This window comes from Chelmon rostratus, chromosome 20 (assembly GCF_017976325.1).
Source record: "Chelmon rostratus isolate fCheRos1 chromosome 20, fCheRos1.pri, whole genome shotgun sequence".
NCBI lineage: Eukaryota > Metazoa > Chordata > Actinopteri > Chaetodontiformes > Chaetodontidae > Chelmon > Chelmon rostratus.
In genome coordinates, this window is record NC_055677.1 from 10,314,162 (window position 1) to 10,335,056 (window position 20,895).

The window sequence follows — 20,895 nt, forward strand, 5'->3', positions numbered from 1 at the left end:
TCCAATCTCAGTACCTGTATTGTAGCTACTCCGTGAAATCATCGAGAGCAGTGGCTGAGTGACACATAACAGATAATCAATTAAACAAATTAATCTGCAATGATTCTGATAATTTCTCATTTTGGTAACAAAAATGCCTAAAATTCACTTGCACCAGCTGCTTAAATTTGATTTGCTGGTTTTCTTAATTTCTTGTTATAGTAAACTGAAGCGTTTTGGGTTGTTCCTTCAAAACGAGATGTTAAATTATGTCATGCTCTGGTAAATTTTGATGGATATTTTTCATAATTTTATAGACTCTTTATTGACATGAAATATCTTACATTTTCTCACAATGATTAATCAAGAAAACACTTGGCAGACTAATCAGTAATGAAAATAACAAGTCGGGATTCTGGCAAGACATCTTGTTTGTTAAAACAGTGCATTGCAATATGGCTAAAAACATACCAAACAGGAACCAATTTTAAGAACTTGACCATAAAATTCGCAGAAGTGGTTTCAAGTAAGAACAGCTGAACAAATTATAAAAAAGGATGCTGTGAAAACTGTAAACATCAAACAAGGCTCAAGGCAATGGCAGTGGCATACCACTAACAACTGATCAAAAAAATGACATAAGTGCACATGTCAATTTGAAAATCACAGAAGAAACTTGCATCTAGTGTTGACAGTGTGAGTGCACTGCACTGAGGTAACCTAAGATAGTCTCACTGACCCTACACCTTTATTAAAAGTACATCAGAGTGAATAAGAAAAAAATAAACCAAATCACACTTTTTAAACTTGGCTCAGTGCAGAAAAGGAGGAGGAAAAAGATTAAGCATGTACAGGTGGTAAGGATAAATCAAGAATGCCACCATTTTTTGGACTGCTTAATTTACAGAAAACTCCATTAGTCAATCCACTATGGAGCTAGAAGATAATGAATCAAATATGTGGTTTAAGAAAAAGAAAAAAGGCAAACTAGTATAAGTATGAGGTTATTTTTCTATTTTCAATTTAATGTACATTTAATGTCTTAGTCATTCCTGCAGCTAATATATGCAAAAAAAAAAAGAGATAATGATTATGATTATAAAAGAGAGGACAAACTTTCAAATTTGAGTTAGAGTTTCTACAGTTTTTATTGGAATGAATAAAAATCCAAAAGGATATCTAAAACACTGCCTAATATACAAGGCACTTGTGCAAAAATTATGTGTGCAAACATGTAAATAAAGAAAATAGTTGTTTTAAATAACAGTGATTCACTTTCCTTGAATAAAACAAAAATAAAAGTATTTACAATAGCTCATCTGGTGTGGCACGAGGCTCATCTGAATATCGGAAAGTACGTTAGGGAAGAGTGTTCTGAAATCCAATGCATCTAAAGAAAAGAGTGAAAAAGAAGCCAGCCGAAGGAGCTGACAATAGCACCCTACAGAAATCTAAATCCCCTGCTCCGTGTGTGGCTGACTCAGGTTTAACTTTGTCCTCGCAGCAGTCAGAGCACAGCTTTAAAAATATCCTGGCATCTGATGCTCCACCACAGGCTTTGGGATGAGTAACCCGGGGCAAACACATCATGTCGGGGGTCTGTGGACGTCTACATGGCAGCGTCACTGGATACCAGAGATTTCCTCAGAGGTAGTCGACTGCGGCAGTTTCCTCCACAGGGCCAGGGGCACAGGCAACTCTGTAGTCAGCAGGTGCGGCGTGTCACTGTGGTGCCGCTGTGTGATTGGCCGAAGCAAAGTTCTGCTGCAGCACCACCAGAGAGCTGCGGAGCTGTGAGGAGAAGAAGAGCTGACTCAGCGGCTGCAACGCCTGCTTTAGGTTGTTTTTGTTTTTTAAGCTTTAAAAGACAGCTATGGATTTAAGTGACGAGCCCCTGCTGGCTATAGACAGTAACAGCTGGAGAATGAATGCAACTTTTCAAACTCGCTGTTCAAAACACGCAAATCTCTTTAAGTTTATGGATCCTAATTAATTTCTATATTAATTTGAGTTTACCTCAACACAGTCTTCCTTTAAAGAGTAGTTTGACATTTTAAACCATTTTCATGTTTGTCTATTAAATATTAAACTATAGCCAGCAGCTGGTTAGCTAGCTTAGCATAAAGACTGGAAGCCTGGGGAAACTGTTACCATGGCTCTGTCCAGAGGTAACAAAATCCACCTTCCAGCACATCAAAAGCTCACTAATTAACAAATTATCTCATTTGTTAAGTCCATACAAAAAGTTAAATCTAAAAATGTCAATCCGCTGTTAAACAGGGATTATGTACAGGGCTGTTTCTTGGCTCTGAGCAGTTCCCAGGCAACCAGTAGAGATTCCAGGAAGTAAGTGGTCCCAGCCAGAACCGGTAACTTCCTTAACACATTTTCAAAAATCTTTCAGCTTGTTGTTTTTGTAAAAGAGGTATATCACAAACACCAACACACTACAAAATAATGTGTGCCATATGGCTATAAGATGTACTATTTTGCACAAAGCAGTGCATAATGTCCACACTTATCACAAAATTGGAGCAACAATCAGATGTTTCATTTATGTAGCGCATTTGCATCTTAATCATTCCGTCCTACCTGTTCTAAAAGGTTGATTGAGTCCTGCAGCACAGTTTTTAGCAGCTGTATATCTTCTCTGGTCTTATACACTGGTACCTGCCTGGGTCCATATTCAGGGGTGAAGCTGCTAAATAACAGAAAGAAGCCAATTTAAATGCATGATATGATGTTCGTCTGTTACATGAAGGCAGCAGAAGAGACAGAAACAGAGGCAGAAATAAAGCGAAGGAAATTAGTGGAGCAGCACTGATGCAAGACTATGTCACTTACATAACACATTTACTGACACTGAAAAACAGGCATTTTGAACATCGTGAGTCATTAGAACAAGAGCTCTCTTGTATGTCGGCTGCTAAGCGACACAGACAAAAAAAAAGTGCAGGAAGACTAACCCCTTCCCCCTCTCTACCCACACCAAGGCTTCTGCTTTCTGAGCGATCAAAGTACCGATACAGTCACTATCTATGACAGGCGATGAATCAAAAAGGAAAGATTCATGTGCGCAAAGGAACAGAAAGTAATCCGACCTGGCCTCACTCCTCTCCCTCAGCCGATGCGTTGTGCTCAGGTACATGCGGTGGGCTACGTCCTCCATGGCCCACAACTTAAAGAACAGACCCAGATTCATCAGCGTCAGAATCAGCAAACTGAAAGAGACAGAGAGTGCCGGGTTTAATCTGACCGCCAGTGCACACAATGACAGAAAGAGAGGCAAAAGAATCATGCAAATTCCAGAAATGACCACACACACTTATCTTTTAGACTTAATGATTTTCAATCAATCGTCAATCAAAGCAATTTATCACACTGGATAACACAGAAGACATCCAGATTCAGCTAATATCTAAATAAAATTCTCAGAAGTTTAAAAACACAAGCACAGTTGTGTGTGCACCACATTGTCTCGCAGGTGAGTGTCCATTTTGTTAACTTACATCACGCTCATCCCAGCCACTATCGTCGCAGTGTTCCATCTGTGTGAGCCTTTCATGTCTATTGGGCCTGAAATATAGACAGATCAATAAATTACTGATTAAAAAGAATATGTGCCAGCTGTTTGCAACAAAACCTGGTTTGCCGTCAACATGAGAAAGTATTGCGCTGGTTTGCAACATTTTTCTAGTTAGAAGATATTTCCTGCCAATGGCATGGAACATTTAGCAACACACCAAGATAGTGCCTCTGATTTTGAGCCGTTGTAGCAGTGGCTGTTGTCTGGTATGCAGATTGCACAACCTTTGCAAGCCTTTGTCAAGAGAGAGTTTCTTGATGCAGTAGTAGCAACCATGTTGAGCAACTGGATGGTTGATGCACTACAGTTGACCATTTTGAGGTGCTGAATGCCTCACGTGTTCATAGTTTACATCAGTCAGATTGAGCGATTTACAATTAAAATATCAAAAATAAAAATGAACTCAACTAAGCATCCTTAAAAAGGTATAGCTTGCCTTTTTATTTCAAAATATGCTTATTCGCTGAGAATGAGAAAATGGATACCAATATTGGTTCATTAAATATGAAGCTGGAGCCAGGAGTACATTAGCTTAGCTTAGCATAAAGACTGGAAGCAGGGGGAAACAGCTAGCCTGGCTCTGCTTTGGGGTAACACAATAAGCCAACGAGCAGCTCTAAAGTGTACTTCATATCTTGTTTGAGCTGCACAAATAAAGTATAAAAACAGCATGTTGCACTTTTACAGCATCGTTGGGTGGACTGTTTCTTAGCTGCACACAGTTACCTGGAGTCTCCACTGGTTGCCAGGCAACCTCGTGGCTCTTTGTGCACATAAACCTCACGTTTTTTTTATGGATTAAATGAACAGGATATAACATGTAAATCAGTGAGCTTTAGAGGTGCTGGTGGCTAGGCTAGCTGTTTTCTTCCTGCTACCAGGTTTTATGCTAAGCTAAGCTGTCTGCTGGCTGCAGCTTCACCGCACACACGAGAGTGATGTTGATCTTGTCAGCAAACTCTCAGCAATGAAGTGAATACATGCATTTACCAACAATGCCAAACTACCCTTTAAAGCCATCATGTACTGCATACTGTCATACCCATGTTGCCATCTCTGTGCTGCTCGGTGTCTTGCCCGTACTGCTTGCTGGGCTTCATGTGCTCTGGCAGAGTCCGGCTGTATGTCCGCCTCCTCCTCCGAAGCCCACTCATCTTCCCAGAGTCTCCACCTCCTTGGTTCATCTCTGCTTCCTCCTCCAACAGTTCTGCCTCTGCACAGAGTCGAGCACATAGGATGAGAAGGGGAGACAGTATTAAACAGGTGTTACTGTGAAAAGCATGTTAAGCTTAATAAATAACTAAAAAAACAAGAAATCTGTACATACTTGATGAAAGTGTACTGAGAAATTAAAATGGCTAATATTGCCTATTATTTTATGTTTTCTCCTTCCTTGCAAAAGCAGCTGTAAAATGATTCACTGCTGAGGTTGATGCACGTTGGAGGAAACTGTTCATATCAGATCAGAGATAAAAATGAACCACAGGCTACAGGAAAAAGACAGGGAAGTTCTCTCTTCTGGGTCCACAGTGCTCTCGACTCACCCAGCTGTCTGAAATAGTCTTCTATGCCACTCCAGGAGTTCTTGGTGATAAAGGACTTGACCAGGCCCCACGGCTGCTTCCTGTACTTCACATCGGTACAGATCCTGGCAGCACAACAGACAGTTTAAATGGCAGTCACTTCAAAAATGTAAATCCAAACTGATAACTGACTGGCTCATAACACCTTACCTCAGTCGACACTTCCGCTTCGAGTTCCGAATGATGTAGTACCGATTTAGAGTGTAGAAGTAATCGTGATAGGGAACGTCGTGAGTGTACACCTCCGAGTCCACCAGGTAATACTGGCCATCCCTGGATTCTTTGTACAGCGTCTGAGAGGTAATTAGAGGACAAATAAGCAGTGAGCCACAATTCACCCATTGAAGCGTGCACACACCATTGACATGGATGTAAACACACCTGGTTCTCTGTAGCGGTGGAGAACTTGCCAATCAGAGGGTTGTTGATGGTAATTGTGTAATTTAAGCTTCTCTTCATGTTTCCTGAGGCGTCTTTTTGCCAAGCAGCAAAGCTGGCGTCTGAAAATACAAAAAACAACATGAGTATTACACATGAAACTTTGGTTAGATAGCACTGAAGGTTGTCTCAGGTGTGGCTGACAATAATTTGATTTATTTTACTCTTCATTTAACAGGATCCATAAAGATAAACATTGCTACATGCAGATAAGCACTGCAACAGATGTCCTTGGCTGTGCCTTTAAATGTGGATTAAAGCAGGTTTAATATTTACTGGTTATCTTCCGGATGTTCATGAACCTGCGGAGGAAGCTGGAGTCGGTGAATAGCAGCTCAAACATTTTGTTCGCGCTGATGTGGAAGACCTTGTTCAGATAGATTCGACCCTGCACCTCGGACGAACCCACTCGCTCCTCCACTGAGGAAACAAAAAAAGGGGGTGAGGGGTATTTAAACAACAAAGATAAAAAAAAAAAATACTCCTCCAGTGGCTGGGGTGTGTCCTCTTACTGTCTTCGAAGCTCTCTGAACCGCTCTGCTCAGACGCACCATTCTCGTTGGCATTGAGGTCGAGAGTAAGCGAGGAGCGCTTGGAAACCTGTTCTGGTGCGAGGCGGTCCGGCAAAGGGCTGCATCGCTGAGACGTGGTGTTGCGAGAGTCATCCTTTTGAGGGCGATAGATAAAAATGAGGCGTTAAGAGATTCAGACATGCGGAGTCTGCAATAAAACAAAAATATCATTTTTAATACCATGTTTGAAGAGTTTTGTGAGCCAAGAGGGGAAGGCAAGTCCTCCCCTTGAGGCGTGGAGGCCTCTAAGGGCCCATGCTCCAACCCAGGGACACGAAGGGAGGGGGTCCGCTCCAGCCTCCCTAGACCATCATTGCCACCAGGCTTCACTGTCAGGCTGCAGACAAACAAGACAGGTGGCATCACATTACAGCACACTGTGATTGTGTGTGTGAGGATGGAGGGCATGCAAGTGGGGTGTGTGCTGACCTGTTCTGCATGCTTGATTCTGCTGATATCTGTAAGCTGTCCATCTCTTCATGGCTCAGGCCCAAGTCATACCCATAATTCTGTTTAACCATCTGCCACAACTCCAAGCTGGTCAGAGGCTGAAAGTGGAAAAAGAAAAACAAGGAGGTCACAGGGATGTGGAAACATCAACCAGAGGCTTGCTTGGCAATCAGCTTCTGTAGATATCTCTTCCTCTAGGCTAATTAGGACTCTGATTTGACTGATAGGAACCATAATGAGAACAAACAGCCAAACACTTTGACTCCAAATCTGAGGCAGGTGCAGGTAACCTGGAAACACGTAGCCTCCACACACTATAATAGTCTTATCTCCATGGGTGACAAACAACTTCAGTTTATTGTCTACTCTCTGCTGCTGGAGAGAAAATGAACACCCACCAGAGACACAGTCTTAAAATATCACCAAGAAATAATAAATACCTGAAAAAACAATCAGAAGGTGTTCAGAGGGAAAAAAGTTGAAAAGTCAGCTAGAATAACAGATTACAACAAGATGTGCTGATACGAGTGCTATAATGGTTAAAACAAACAAACAAACACAAACAAACATCTGTACTATTTTAGGCCTGTTTATTCAGACTGGATATTCAGACTCGCCATATGGAACCGCATGCGGTGTTTTAGCGCATCTAAAACCGAGAGAAAGTCTCATATCCGTCCACACAGACTTCACGTACCTGTCAGAGGACATTTCCCCGCAGCTGTGAGCGTCCACCTGGCTGTCAAAACTCTGATCTGTGACCTGGACGCACGGCGCTCTCACAGATCAGGAAGTCCCGGATATGAGCGAGTTGAGTTGCGCAGAGACGCACCGCCCAGATGGATCGACCGTGTGAAAGGTGAATAAAAGCTCGCTCTACCTGCCGAAAGTCCGGTTCACTGACGATTCGCGCGGTGGGAGAAACTGCTTCGCTCTCGATGCGATTGCGCTCACAGTTTTATGCCCGAGACGAGCGGAGCGTCAAGAGCGCCTTGAGCGGGTGGAGGCAGCATGTAAATGAGCCCTTCTGGCCACACCTGGAGGGGGTCAATGAACTTTGGAAGGCGATGTTTTTATACCTTGTGTTTGTGCTCCAGATCCCAGCAGACTATCACCCCTGTGAGTAGACTGCCACAGTGCCTGTCTACAGGAACAGGCAGCTGAAGAGATCACATTAAAAGGAGAAGTGACGCTCATATCTCCTCTTAAAAATATGTTGTTTTAATGCGAATCATGCGCTCTGTGTTAAATTAATCACTTCTATTCATGTGTATCTTACAATCTGCTGTGACTGTGCAAAGAATTGGTACAAATGAAGATGGCTAAACTGGGTTGGTGGTGTCATTTTTAACTCTGTCCCTGTTATACTGGAGCGTAGGAATATAATATGAAACATTCATCTTAAGTCAAAGTTTCAACTGCTTTCATCTGTTAGCCTGCCCTCCACCTGATGCTTTGCTGCTTTTAGCCTCTGCACATCAACGCTTCAAAATTTTTAAAGCTATGATTTTACATGAAATCAATCCACTGAATGTTGGCGGAGTCTGCCATTCCTGGGCTCGAATGCAAATCAACTGCCTGCGGGGCTTAAAATTGCGTCTGCTTTTTACAGTTACACTTCAACTGATTTCAGCTCTTACATTTCAACTGACGCTACAGATCATTTTATGCTCTTCACTTCAACCCCTGTCCAACAACTCATACGCTACTTTCACAGTGCTAAGAATTGGGTGAACACGATTCTCCAAATAAAGGTGGCGGAGCAGACTTCTAGTGGGTTTAACTTTAACCACATCCCTGACAAATTATTCCAAGTACCTCAGTAAGTGGAACAATAAACAAAAGCGTGTGTTGGTTGGACTCAATGATCAAACCTGCTGTGCTGCTTTTTGCAGATCTTTACCCTATATGCAATAGCAGAACGGCACTGATAACCTCAAAGGAAAGAGTGTGTGGCGGGGGCAGCTTGATATGTACTCTGGACTGATTAGATAAGTGCTGCAAAATGGGGTAAAGTCAGACCTGCTGGTGTTCTTGGGAGGCATTTAGTCACAGCAGTCGAGGTGTTGGACAACAACAAAGATACATGTGATATATCTGTAGGAATCTGCATGAATAACGGTCACTCCCAGATGAAGTATGACGATTGAACAGATGAGAGTGTGCAGTTAGGAGACTGGTCTGTGTCAGGTTGTAGCAGGTAAGTGGAGCAGGGCCTTACCTTGTCCAACAGCGTGTTTTGCCACATGCGGAAAACACCCTGGTAACTTTTCTCTCTTGCTGAGAAGGAAGTGAAGAAGAACTGCGGGTGAAGATGTACAGTAATGAGCGGTGGTGTGCTTATCTGATATGAAATAAACCTTGAATTACTGTTCTCTTGTAACGCAGTATACCTTCTCTGCGCTCGTGCAGACCTGGATGGCATTGGGAATGAGCCGAGCTGTTTTCTCTCTGGTCATAGTGACGATGTCTTTAAGAGTCAGTGTGATCTATAAAAAAAAAGGTGAAAGGTTGCAGTAGTTGGTGCGCACATGCTTATCAAACAATACTCTAAAGACAAGAATCCACATCATCAGACTGACCGTCCCCCACTCAAGAGTTACTTTGTGATGACATCTTATAATGACTTTTAGCAGCTGTCAAGAAGAGGCGTGAACTTTATGCTCGCAGCAGTGAGTTAATCAGATGTTGCTGGATTAGCCCACAGCCCAGTGAGGCGGCTGCAAATGTAGCAATCAGTGTATCTGTGTTATTTCTCTAATTGTTGCACATGATGCGGAATGCGTATCGTTTCCTCTGTGCACACATTTCCAGTCACATGAATGCTTCTGGGCTGCACATCCCCCTCTTTCACTCTTGTCTTCCTCCACTTTCCTATTACCTTGGTACCCCGAAACACGTTGCTGTAGAAACAGAGCTGGTTCTCTGAGAGGAAGAGGCGTCCCTGAAGGAGGATGTCCCGCTGGAGGGCACACGGGTAGTCTGAGGGAAAACACCCGTACAAATGAGTTTGCCTGAGGTCTTTTTGTAACCTGTCAGGCCACTTCAGACAGCATGTGACCACTTATAATTCAGTTTAATGATCAGTATAAAACTGATCTTTATTTACAAATCGTTTTGAAATTAATTAGCATTTCTAGTCAAAGTCTTATGGTTGCTGAGTTACAGAGCAATGCGACAGTGGAGCTGTAAAAACATGGAGTCTTGGATTTGAATACACTAAAAGATGCAGGAGTGTAAATGTGACTTTATCACACAGTGTGGGGAAAACATTTTAAACTGTCTTTAAGGGGAAATGTAAGATAAATATTGGGAACATATTGGCTAGTTATCACCGATCATGTGATTGGAGGTTTGTCGTTGACCAGAGAACATGACTGCATTAAACGTTAAACGCTATATTTTTGTATATGTCATTATTTTCTTTTCAATTAATGCTTCATTTAGGATCGAGCCTCATCCTGAAATCTCCCTTGTTAACGAGCTGCTCACCCTGTAAGTTTTCCTTTGATATAGTTTTCACATCACTTTGTCTAAATACTTTTTCTGAGGCATTTACATTTCAGCAGGAACAAAAATTAAAATTTAAAAAGAAGGGAGAAGAAATGGTTGAGCAAATCTTTTAAAAATCGAAAATTTACATACTTGATCTCAGCAAAGATTGTCATCAGTTTATACAATAAAACAGACCTCTGGATCCTGGACTATCATGTCTGTGAGAAGTCTTTGTAACTCACCCGCTATGAGTCTCTCTGACTCCGGCACTTCTTTGAACAACTTCTTAAATTCATCCAACCTCTGTTTGTAGGTCGGCAGAGGAGTCTGAGGCGCCGCAAGGCACTGCCCCTGAGTGTCGGAGCTCTGATTGGAGGACATGTAAACATTACTGACTTAATAGGAGAATACACACACACACACACAAATATAGTATATATATAAAGTTACATTGGATTTGTTCTGTCTTTGTACAAGAAAGAAGAACAAATTTTAGGCTGTGTATAACAGAATAAGACAGACTAGGAAGGAACATCTGTGAGTTTGAGCAGATGTTAAACAGCATTATAAGCCTGCATCAGAGGCAGCTGCAGTCCTATCTGTGTCAGGTGACACCTGGCCTAATGAATCTTACCCACAAGAGGGCAAAGATTTCCCACTTCATAGTTAACATTACAGCAGATTTGTGTGAAATCTATATGAAGGATCCATTCATCTAAATGTCATGTACAACCAGCTTTATCTTTACAGATCGTGAAGTGGGGTTTTTTGTTTGTTTGTTTTTTTTACCTCTTCTTCATCAGAGCTCCACCTGACATCCATCAGGGAGGTTGACTCATCTGTAATATCATCACTGCCCACTCCTGACCGGTTGGATACCTGGTCCATCTGCTCTGCTGCACGGCTCAAATAAAAAAAGAGATGCTGCTGTGAAACCCCTTAAGCCCTGCTGCAGACTCACATCTCACACACTCCAGTCTCTCCACTGGAGGGAACGAGTGGGTCTTTTGAGAGTTGCACTCCCAGAACATGATCTGAACCTCGGCGGTAAATGTAATCAGGGACATCCAGCAGGGCCGCAGGGGAAGTCATTATCACTGCAACAGAACTGGTTTGACGGGAGGGCGACGCTGGAAGAAGTGAAGTCATGTCAAGAACAGAAACTTTCATGCACTTCAGACTGTATGGTTTTCGTTAAGAGGAAAAGCAGCGTTGAAAGATCGCAAGTGTGTCACAAAGTCCGAAACATGTCTATTTTCAGAAATATGCGCATAGCGATGACAGCGACCTGACGCCGCCACAGTATTCAGCCTCAGCTGTGAGATTGTGGTGTCTACTGATCGGAACGATCAGCAAACATCGATGTCAAGTCTTGCAAACGAAACCGGGATGATAGAAGATTAGATCAGATTTGTAAAGCCGTCAAACGTGTCTTTTAACTAAAACGCAGCGCGCCTTGAGCGCACAGGCGTGCTGCGCCTTTGACGTGTCTCCACATGCGGGTTAAACTGCTATTAGTCACTTACCTCGCCCGGAGTGGACCCAGGGTCTCTGATTTCTCTGAACTCCGCGAGTCAGTTAAAAAAAACAAGCCAAGAAAACACCAGTTTGTCCCACAACGATCTGAAGCTCGCGAAGGGCTGACACGCTCTGCTCGTGCGCCTTGTTGCAGGTGTATCTCATCCGACAAAGCATACCTGAAGGGAGTTGTCACCTCATGGGTGACGCTAATTGGTCCTCACGTAACTAAGGGCTCCAAAATGACCTTTCCCTTCATTTAATCACAATGTATTCAACTTGTTAAAAGGATGCTCCTTTATTTTCCATGTGCTCAGGTGAGCAAACTACTGCAGTGTGATGCGTTTACTTCCATGGAGTTTAAGTTTTTTTAACAATTACGTAATACTTTTAAAATCACAAGCGCTCATCTTTACTTTTATTAGTTGCAAGCACTTACTCTCGCTCTGGCCTTTTAAAATTAGAATAATTAAGTGGTTAAAAGTGATTTCTATGCACAAACGATTCTGTGGGACAGGGTGTGGGAGGCTATGAGTGACATGCAGAGGAACCAGTTCAGCAGCTCTGGTGGCATCATCAGAAAACTATGAGGTCAAACAGACAAACACACACGTTGTTTTTTTCCCCATGTTTTAATCTTTGGGAGTAACATGATGAAAGTATTGGACAGCAGAGCGTCGGAGTCCGACTCTTACACATTCACACAGCAAAGTACACGACACTGCACAGCGTGAAACACAACCATAAAAACAAAAAGAAAGAACGACGAAGCCTTCACGTCAAAAATGCTCGCAATAAATAGACTGATCTTATTAAATTTATATTCAATACTCTTCTGTACAGATGGTTTATGAATTACAATACATCAACCGAACAATCCTCTTCAGGAAGAGTAACACGGCTACACACAGAAATCATGTAAACAGAGATAGGAAGAAACGGGGTGAAGATCCCTCTTTCGTACACATTAACTCCCCACACACACACAAACACACACATACGCACGCACGATCGGTGACCATGCAGAGGATCCAGAGCACGCCGATACGAGGCAACAAATAATGAATACAGTACATCTCTCTCTTTTCCCTCCACATGAAAATGCGCGTGCACACACACATTCACGCAATCACTCACAAAAAAGGAGCAGGGGGGGTCGGGGGGTGGGGGGGGCAGGGGGGCACGCAGGTCTTCGGGAATACGAGGAGGTGGAATGTGATTCTGCAGTGGAGGGCTCAGAGATGAAATCCGGAAAAGGTGGCGAGAGGCTTATTCTTCCAACGTACGGAAGCTGTTCTGCATGTCCTCCAACAGCTGAGCATACTCGGCCTTGATCTTCGCCTCGCCGTCCTTCACTGGGTCCTGGATCGACAGAGAAATACAGTCTGAGCACAAAGCAGGAAGCCTAAGTAGACTCTGCACATGATCGGTGGGGCTTGAGCTTTGGCCATCTTTCGCACTGTGTTTTCCTGGTGTTATTTCCTTGAGGAAGGCAAAAAAAAAAAAAACCCAAAGTGCCCCCTCTTTCTGGTACAATGCAGACTTGAGCTGATCACTTTCAGTTCTGGATCTGAACAATAGCACTCTCAAACAGTCAATGTTTTTACCTCGTTTTGGAAACTCATGCATGATTACGCATTTTAACTGGATATTGTCTGCACTCTTTTGTAGCATCGGACAGTTTTCTTAACCTGTTTATGTTGTTTTTACTATTGTAAAGCATTTTATGCTGCCCTCTTGGTCAGGCCTCTCTTAAAAATAGATAACTGGTGGTTGGAGGTCACTGCATCAGATACAATTAAAGCAATGCAGGGTATTTTGTCCTTTATAGACAACTAAATTTACCTTCCTCTTCCTTACTACTTTTAACTGCACCTGATGTATTGCAGCCAACAACACCTCAACAAGCTCAAAGCAAACAGACACTCATCTGATGTATTGGCAGACTTCCTGTCATGACATTACAAACAACGAATACTGTAGGTTGATGAAGCAAAAGTCAAATAAAATGTCAAAATTTGGCAACATTTAAACAGTCGTTTTCAACTTTTTTATCTTATGACCTCTGCAGGAGGCTTTAAATTAAAAAAAATTGATTTCATGTGGTCATAAATCTCAGAGCTTGAAAAGCAAAAAGTTTTCTGAAATGTTGGGTTAGAAGAAAAAAAAAAACACATGTAAATATGTTAACAAATGCCTTTTCTTTGCTATCCTATAAATTTAAAACCAACCTGTGAACCACTAAATTAACACCAGGCAGAGGAAACAAACAGCACATACACACACACCTTGAATTTCATTGAGCTGATCCTGTAGAGGATTTCTCCCATGTGCTCCCTGATCATGGCCCAAGTGATCTTGTTGTCGCTCTGGGCTGTGGTCTCCACCGCGTGCCGTGCCATGTCGTAGAAAGAGATCATGTTGGAGAGAATGCCCACTGTCTTATAGAAGGGACAGAACCTGAGGAGATAAGTTGTACGGTAGATTCGATCAGTAATTTCAAGCCATTTTAGATCAGATTTACATGCTTTCTCTCCAGCATGAGTGAGTACATGCTGTGTTGGGTTAGATGTTACCTGTCATAAGGAGTGTAACCGTTCTGCTGCAGGAAGTCATCTTTAATCAGTTTGGCCACTTCCAGCGTGATTTTATCTGTTTCTGCCAGCGATGCCTGTTAAAAAAAAATTAAACTGACTTAAAAATGTGTTGGACAAGCAGATATAAAATAAATATGTGACTTTTTTGAGTTTTGACTTTCTGACTTTGAAGACAGAGACGGGGAAAATCAGATTAAGTTTATCGAAAGATCAAACCTTTGTGATGCATTACCTTTCCGACGAGCTGCACGATCTCAGCCAGGTCCTCCTCCTCCTGCAGGATCTCCTTGGCCTTGGTACGCAGGGGCACAAACTCAGGGAAGTGCTTGTCATAATACTCATCCAGAGCGCGAGTGTATTTGCTGTAGCTGATCAGCCAGTTCACAGAGGGAAAGTGCTTCCTCTGAGCCAGCTTCTTATCCAGACCCCAGAACACCTGAGGGAGAAAAGAACATAATAAAGCGTAGAGCTGAGCACCTCAAATCAACAAAGCTTCACTGGAGCAACAGTGAGGTCTGAATTAGATCATTTACCTGTACAATACCAAGGGTGGCTGAAGTTACAGGGTCAGAGAAGTCACCACCAGGAGGCGATACACTGAGAAGAAGAACAGCTGCATGTAACTTGTGTTCCACTTGCAGTCCAGACAAGATGTGCGGAGTAATGTCTCCCTCTAGTAGCCAAACTAAAGCAGTACTCACGCTCCAACGATGCTGACGCTGCCCTCCCTCTCAGGGTTGCCCAGACACTTCACCCTTCCTGCACGCTCATAGAAGGAGGCGAGACGAGCGCCCAGGTAGGCAGGATAACCACTGTCTGTGTGCAGAAACACAAAACACTCGTTTTACACAAGCAGACTAGTGTTATGCTTCCTACTAGGTTAACATGAGAAATGCGCCGCTACACCGGATTTCTTTTTCAAAACAAAGAGACACAAGCACCGGCTTCTGCAGAGATTCAAATTTTAAAGAAACAATTGTTTCAGCTGGAGTTGGAGGAGCAGATTGCACAACCTTGTGCCATTCGATGGTTTATCTAAAAGGCAAAAGCTGTAAGAAATCAGCAACCAAGAAAAAGTACATGTACATTATGACCAAAAGTTTTCTTCTTTGGTTCTGACAAAGGCAGAACAGAGAGCGGTTCTTTGCGCAAGACTTTGTTAGTTTGTGAAATTCACAGATTCACTTCTACTTCCTTTTATAAAGCAGATACTGATCATGACAAAAGACCTGATTTATAGAAATCTCATTTTCTGTAAATCCAGAGTCTGATGCCACTGGATAAATGGCAACTTGCTGTTGCCAGAGACAGTGGAGCCTGAATCTGCCTTTTGCTCTGACTATAATCTCCCAGAGACTCTAATCTTACCAGCAGGCATCTCAGCCAGACGGCCGGAAATCTCCCTGAGAGCCTCGGCCCAACGGGAGGTGGAGTCAGCCATCATGCTCACGTTGTATCCCATGTCTCTGAAGTACTCAGACAGCGTGATTCCTGCCCAAAGAAACTGAGTCAGTATGCAACAACAGAAGGAAGGAGAGGAAGTTCTAGCATACAGTGTGATAGAGTGTGCTAGATACCTGTGTAGATGGAGGCTTCTCTGGCAGCTACAGGCATGTTGGAGGTGTTGGCAACCAGTGCAGTTCTCTTCATGATGCTCTCCGTCTTCCCGTCCACCTCCATAGTCAGCTGTTGGCCAGACAACACCGTCAGAACACCAGTCAAAGTCACTCTAGTTGGGATACAATGCCGGCGCTCTCGCTACCCACCTCGGGGAAGTCTCGCAGTACTTCTGACATCTCGTTACCACGCTCTCCGCAGCCTACGTAGATGATGACGTCGCTGTTGGAGTACTTGGACAGGGACTGAGAGATGACAGTCTTTCCACAGCCAAAGGCTCCTGGGATGGCTGTGGTTCCTCCCTGCACACATCTTCACACAGAGAAGAGAGGAGAGTGCAGGAAAGGTGCTGCTGGGTAAAACATTTTCAACGTGTCTCGAGTGAAAAGGTTAAACAGAAGATGGGGACTCACGGGAAAAGGGCGTCCAGCACTCTCTGTCCGGTCAGCAGCGGGTGATTGGCGGGCAGCTTCTCTGTGACGGGTCGCACTTGTCTGACGGGCCACACCTGCACCATGGTGAACTTCTCCTTCACCCCTTCAAACTCCAGCTCCATCACCACGTCCTGACAGAAAGACGCACGCCATCAACACAAAGCAACATCTAACCGTTACTTCGCAGCTGTAGCCGGAGGTATGGCGGACTCACGTTGACGTCGTAGCTTCCGGGTGGAGCCACGTAGGTCACAGTGCCTCTGTTTCTGGGAGGCAGCATGATCTTGTGCTTAATGAGGGAGTTCTCGAACACCATGCCATAGATGTCTCCCCCTGTGATGTGACTTCCAACCTAACGGTGATTAAAGAAAGGATTTATTCACCTGATAATTTAAACACGTCTGGCTGAAGGTCTGAGGTCAGTCACATACCCGCAGGCTCTTGCTGGGATTAAACTCCCACTTGAGGTCTCGGTTGAGGGCTCCGATGTTGACACCTCTGGGGATGTAGATGCTTTGTGTGAGGTCATTGATGTCCTTTAGTGGTCGCTGGATACCATCAAAGATGGACCCCATGATTCCTGGACCCAGCTCCACAGAGAGAGGTTTCCCCGTCCGCAGAACGGGATCTCCAACACATACACCAGCTGGATTCAAGCTCAGGAAAAGAGTGTGGACGGGAACGCAGGAGATATATCTATCTATACAATTTAAGGTGTAGATCACAGTGGTCCTGCAGAGATTCACATTCACACTTCTTGCCTTTGACTGAATCAAACTGATCATTGTAAAAGAATGTACACCTTACAGCAGCCATATAAGGGATTACTATGAAAGCTGCGACATCAAGCAAAGGCAGGGACAAAAGGATACATGTCTCCTCGTAGACCTGGATGGTGGCCATGTCTCCCTCCAGCCTGATAATCTCTCCCACCAGCTCACTGTGGCCGACACGGACCAGCTCATACATGGCTGCTCCTGCCATGGCCGTCGCTGTCACCACTACAACAGCAAAAGAGGTAAACAATCAGACTGAATGCAGTTAAACAATTAAACCCCAGCGAGCCAAAATAAAAAAAGCCTGTCCTCTTTTATTTCCTGTCTCAGCTCAGAATCATAAATATGTGCTCAGTAATTCTGTTATTTGTTTGATAGTGACGATGGTGCTTATGCACGTGTGCCAACCTGGTCCAGAGACTCCATGAACGTATCCAAACTGGCTCTCTCTCTCCTCATCCCTGATCTTGGGCAGCTTGGACATGTCCATCTTCACAGGTTTATTAGTCTGACTGGAAGGAGGGCAGAGAGGACAGGGATATTGTGAGGGAGAAATCAGGGAACAGAGAACTAAAGGAAAAGGAGAAAGTTAACCAGAGGACTGCAGGAGAGGCCATTCTCTCCTCTGCAGTGGTCTCTTTGGACAACATAACCTCTGTGTGTACATTTGAATTATTAGGAACTTTTAGTAGCAGCCATTAAGCAGCTGTGGGTAAGAGTGCTTTGATAACTGCTGTGAAGAGTCGATGTTACCAATGTGTTTCAGAACTGGGCCAACATTGACTACCTGGTTAATATGAACAATCTGTGTAGCTCATATTTTCTGTTGTTCATCATTTTTCATTGAATTGAATGCAACATTTTGCAAATCATGGGTTTTCAGTCTCAGCTGGTCAGCGGTCTTCTCCTGTTCGGAATTTCAAGTTCACTCTCCTCCATGTTTGTTACGTTGCAAATTTCCGGGCCGCATAAAAAAATAGTGCCATACAGAGTGTGATTTGTGACACAACGAAATAAACAACAGAGGATAATGTGAAACAACAGACGATTAAAAATAAAACATTAAATAGAAAATGTATTTAAAACATAAAGAAGAATCCAGAAATTCACAGACAAGTATTTGCCTGGCACTGCACTGGTACCTTGGCAGTGGCACCTCCTACTGTAACCATGGAAACCGCCAGGGAAATACAGCAACATCACTGCTCACGACTCAATGCTGCTCACTCTATTTCTCAGCATTACGGAGGCTGATCTGGGCCACCCCTCTCGTCTCTGTCTCCTGCTTGGCGCACACACTTCAGGTCCAGTTTTACAGTCGGTCTGACGCGTCAGACTAACATTAGAGTGGAATCCCACAGAGCAGCACGTTCCTCTGTTTTGCCTTCACATACTGTACGTGCGCACGTGTGTCTTTTTCTACACAGAGGAATGTATACAGGAGGGTAAAAGATTCATGTTTTCAAATCACATATCTGCTGGACTCCATTCAGCTCCATGCAGCAACACAAACACAAAGTCAAGCTGCATTCAGTCGTGACATGAACCCATCCCCACAGAGAGCTGCCTGCAGATGCTGTGCACACGTTAAAGAGCAGCTTTATCTGCTGTGTACTGTATTTATCAGACATCAATCAATGTGCTCACACTACTTAATTGTTGCATCCCTCATTTCTCATTCCCTATCTGACAACTGTATCAAACATACAGCACTCAGCATCCGTGCCCTTTTCTTGTCCTTCCCAATGATGTACAGACCTTCCTGTTTTACGCTAGGCTGCTTGGCCCATCTGTGCAGGAATATAGTAGCTCCACCAATGGGTCAATGCAGGAATTACAGGAATGACACCTTCCACAGCTTCACACTGTTCTTCTGGTAAGGACCACAAACTACAAAATTCCCTTCCTTACAATTTGCAATTAGTAATCATGTTTGTTGTCATCTCAACAAACCTACAGGTAAATCTAAACAACTGAAGTAACAATGTGTACCTGATGAAAAGCCTCTGAAGAGCAGCATTCAGTTTGAAGATAAGATGTACTGTTCTAATGATTAATTTAAATAAAGATCACACACAGCTCTCTACCTGCTTGATAAATTATAACTCCAAAAATTACATGAAATTTTTAAAAATAAAAGCCTTTTAAGACAGTAATATTACAGTAATAGGTGATACAAACTCCTATACAGGGGGGTCAAATTCTCTTGTAATAATCCTGACTGCCACTACAGACATGACACTCGATCATATGATCCTGGCACATGACTGGCTGGCCTCTCTATGAGTCTCTTTAAGGAAGTGGAAAACCAGCGTGGTGCAAAACAGGGAAGTACAAATCATGACTGAGTGTGGAAACACTGGAGAAATTCTCACTCCTGACTGCAATCCTCCACAGAAAATGAGCATGAGGCATTTTAAAAATAATTTTACCCTTCATTATCCCGGCCTTAGAGGTCATGCTGGCTAATTCGTTAGGAACAGTAGAGAAAGGTGGGAAACTCTTGTCACCAAATGACAACTTTAAAGTGTCTGAATAGAAAAACAGCATGTAAAGCAGGCAGAGACAAGAATGCTTGTGTGTGTGTTTTCTGTAATTTTAGGTCTGAATAAGGCATTTTGTCTGCGTGTGCTCATTACTGGGTATTTAAGCTAAAGGACAACAATGCAGCATGACTGAGAAGATGCATGTGCATGCAGGTACTGGTGTCTGTGCAAACACAGCCTCAGAAATGTTACATATGAGTGACATGACCGAGAAAAACACTGACACACTGATGTTAATTGCAGACTCCTCCAATGCAGGTAGCTGATCGCATGAAGCTCAGCTAAATTATTCTGTTCTAATGGAGAAAGTCATACGAATAGTATTTAAATGCCATAAAAATTACCTGTTATGTGGTATATGATGGCCGTGGCTTTGTAGCATCGCTTTGAAACTGATCTCAATGCAGGATATTCAGTTTGATAGCATTCCTCGAAACTGTACCTTAGCTAGCTTAACTGACACAGGAAGCAGAGTCTAAAATCCGGCAGAGAAATCATGAATAGACACGTCTGTAATGCCCACTCGATCCCAGTTTGTCTTAACGGTGAAAACAACGTTAGCTACCTCCGTAGATTATTCGGTGATATGAAAACGATAGCAAGACTGGTCTCTCGGCCTGGCTGAAAAATGCTGGCTCTGTAACGTTTTGGCGCAACGGAGTAGCTAAATGATTTCATTGCCAACACACAACAAAGCCAAATTTGGTTTATTCTATCAAAATTGTGCAACACAGTTAAACAAAAAACATAATAATTACCGTCTGGTTGTGAAGTGGTCGTTCACTGTCTTGCCTCGAGAGAGAAACGATGGGTCCTGCGATGCGTGACAGCAGCCTGAGATCAGCTGACTTCATTCACTCGCTGCTCGGTTTTACTGCTGGGCCCCTGCAACTGGCGCCATTTTGGATCCGCCCCGGCACCACCGCAAAGATTTTTCAAGCGGTGAGCGTTGGGGATCGATCGCGCGAGATCAGTAATAGTCTACAGCAAGTTCTACAAAGAGCCGAACGTTTTCCAACTACTTTCTTGTCATAAGTTAATATAAAACTTAATTAAATATGGTTGTTACAGGCAGAAAGCAAGAGTAGCAGGAATAATAAAAGAATAAAAAGTGTACAAAAATTAGTAAAAATGACCTCTACTTACCAGTAACTGCATGTATGGGATTGTGTCAGACTGCTAAAATGAGTACTGGGTGAGTGTGGTGATGCTGCAGATGTTTCTGACTTAAATGCTGCAGAAATTTTATGTTCACCTGCATTACTGTTGTTGTTGTTGTTGTTGTTGTTGTTGTTGTTGTTGTT

The 20,895-nt window shown here is 43.3% G+C and overlaps 2 protein-coding genes across 2 annotated transcripts; both read right to left on the reverse strand.

The window, feature by feature from the left end:
• Positions 1 to 260: 260 nt before the first annotated feature.
• Positions 261 to 11,786, reverse strand: gramd1c (GRAM domain containing 1c). Its single transcript, XM_041961703.1, is given in 19 exon segments — positions 261 to 1,770; positions 2,572 to 2,677; positions 3,081 to 3,200; positions 3,489 to 3,555; positions 4,608 to 4,778; positions 5,110 to 5,213; positions 5,299 to 5,441; positions 5,530 to 5,648; positions 5,863 to 6,006; positions 6,099 to 6,252; positions 6,339 to 6,495; positions 6,588 to 6,706; positions 8,830 to 8,910; positions 9,002 to 9,097; positions 9,490 to 9,590; positions 10,346 to 10,469; positions 10,893 to 11,007; positions 11,630 to 11,741; positions 11,744 to 11,786. Coding segments are annotated over 19 exon segments (2,145 nt in total). The 3' UTR covers positions 261 to 1,701.
• Positions 11,787 to 12,242: 456 nt separating this feature from the next.
• On the reverse strand, positions 12,243 to 20,462 carry atp6v1ab (ATPase H+ transporting V1 subunit Ab). Its single transcript, XM_041961203.1, has 15 exons — positions 20,350 to 20,462; positions 17,454 to 17,557; positions 17,142 to 17,270; positions 16,701 to 16,915; positions 16,484 to 16,621; positions 16,249 to 16,400; positions 15,985 to 16,147; positions 15,796 to 15,904; positions 15,587 to 15,709; positions 14,920 to 15,034; positions 14,752 to 14,815; positions 14,451 to 14,654; positions 14,198 to 14,292; positions 13,910 to 14,081; positions 12,243 to 12,983 (listed from the first exon to the last, which is right to left on the reverse strand). The coding sequence occupies exons 2-15, from the start codon at positions 17,533 to 17,535 to the stop codon at positions 12,891 to 12,893; spliced, it is 1,854 nt and encodes a 617-aa protein (XP_041817137.1). The 5' UTR covers positions 17,536 to 17,557; positions 20,350 to 20,462; the 3' UTR covers positions 12,243 to 12,890.
• Positions 20,463 to 20,895: the final 433 nt, after the last annotated feature.

Bases quoted from the DNA above. Each gene is read 5' to 3' on its own strand.
- atp6v1ab (XM_041961203.1), bottom strand. From the start codon at position 17,535: ATGGACATGTCCAAGCTGCCCAAGATCAGGGATGAGGAGAGAGAGAGC. The intron at 14,816-14,919 runs GTGAGTACTGCT...TCTTCTTCTCAG, and splicing joins AGCGTCAGCATCGTTGGAGC to TGTATCGCCTCCTGGTGGTG. The intron at 14,082-14,197 runs GTAACATCTAAC...TTATCTCCTCAG, and splicing joins GGTTACACTCCTTATGACAG to GTTCTGTCCCTTCTATAAGA.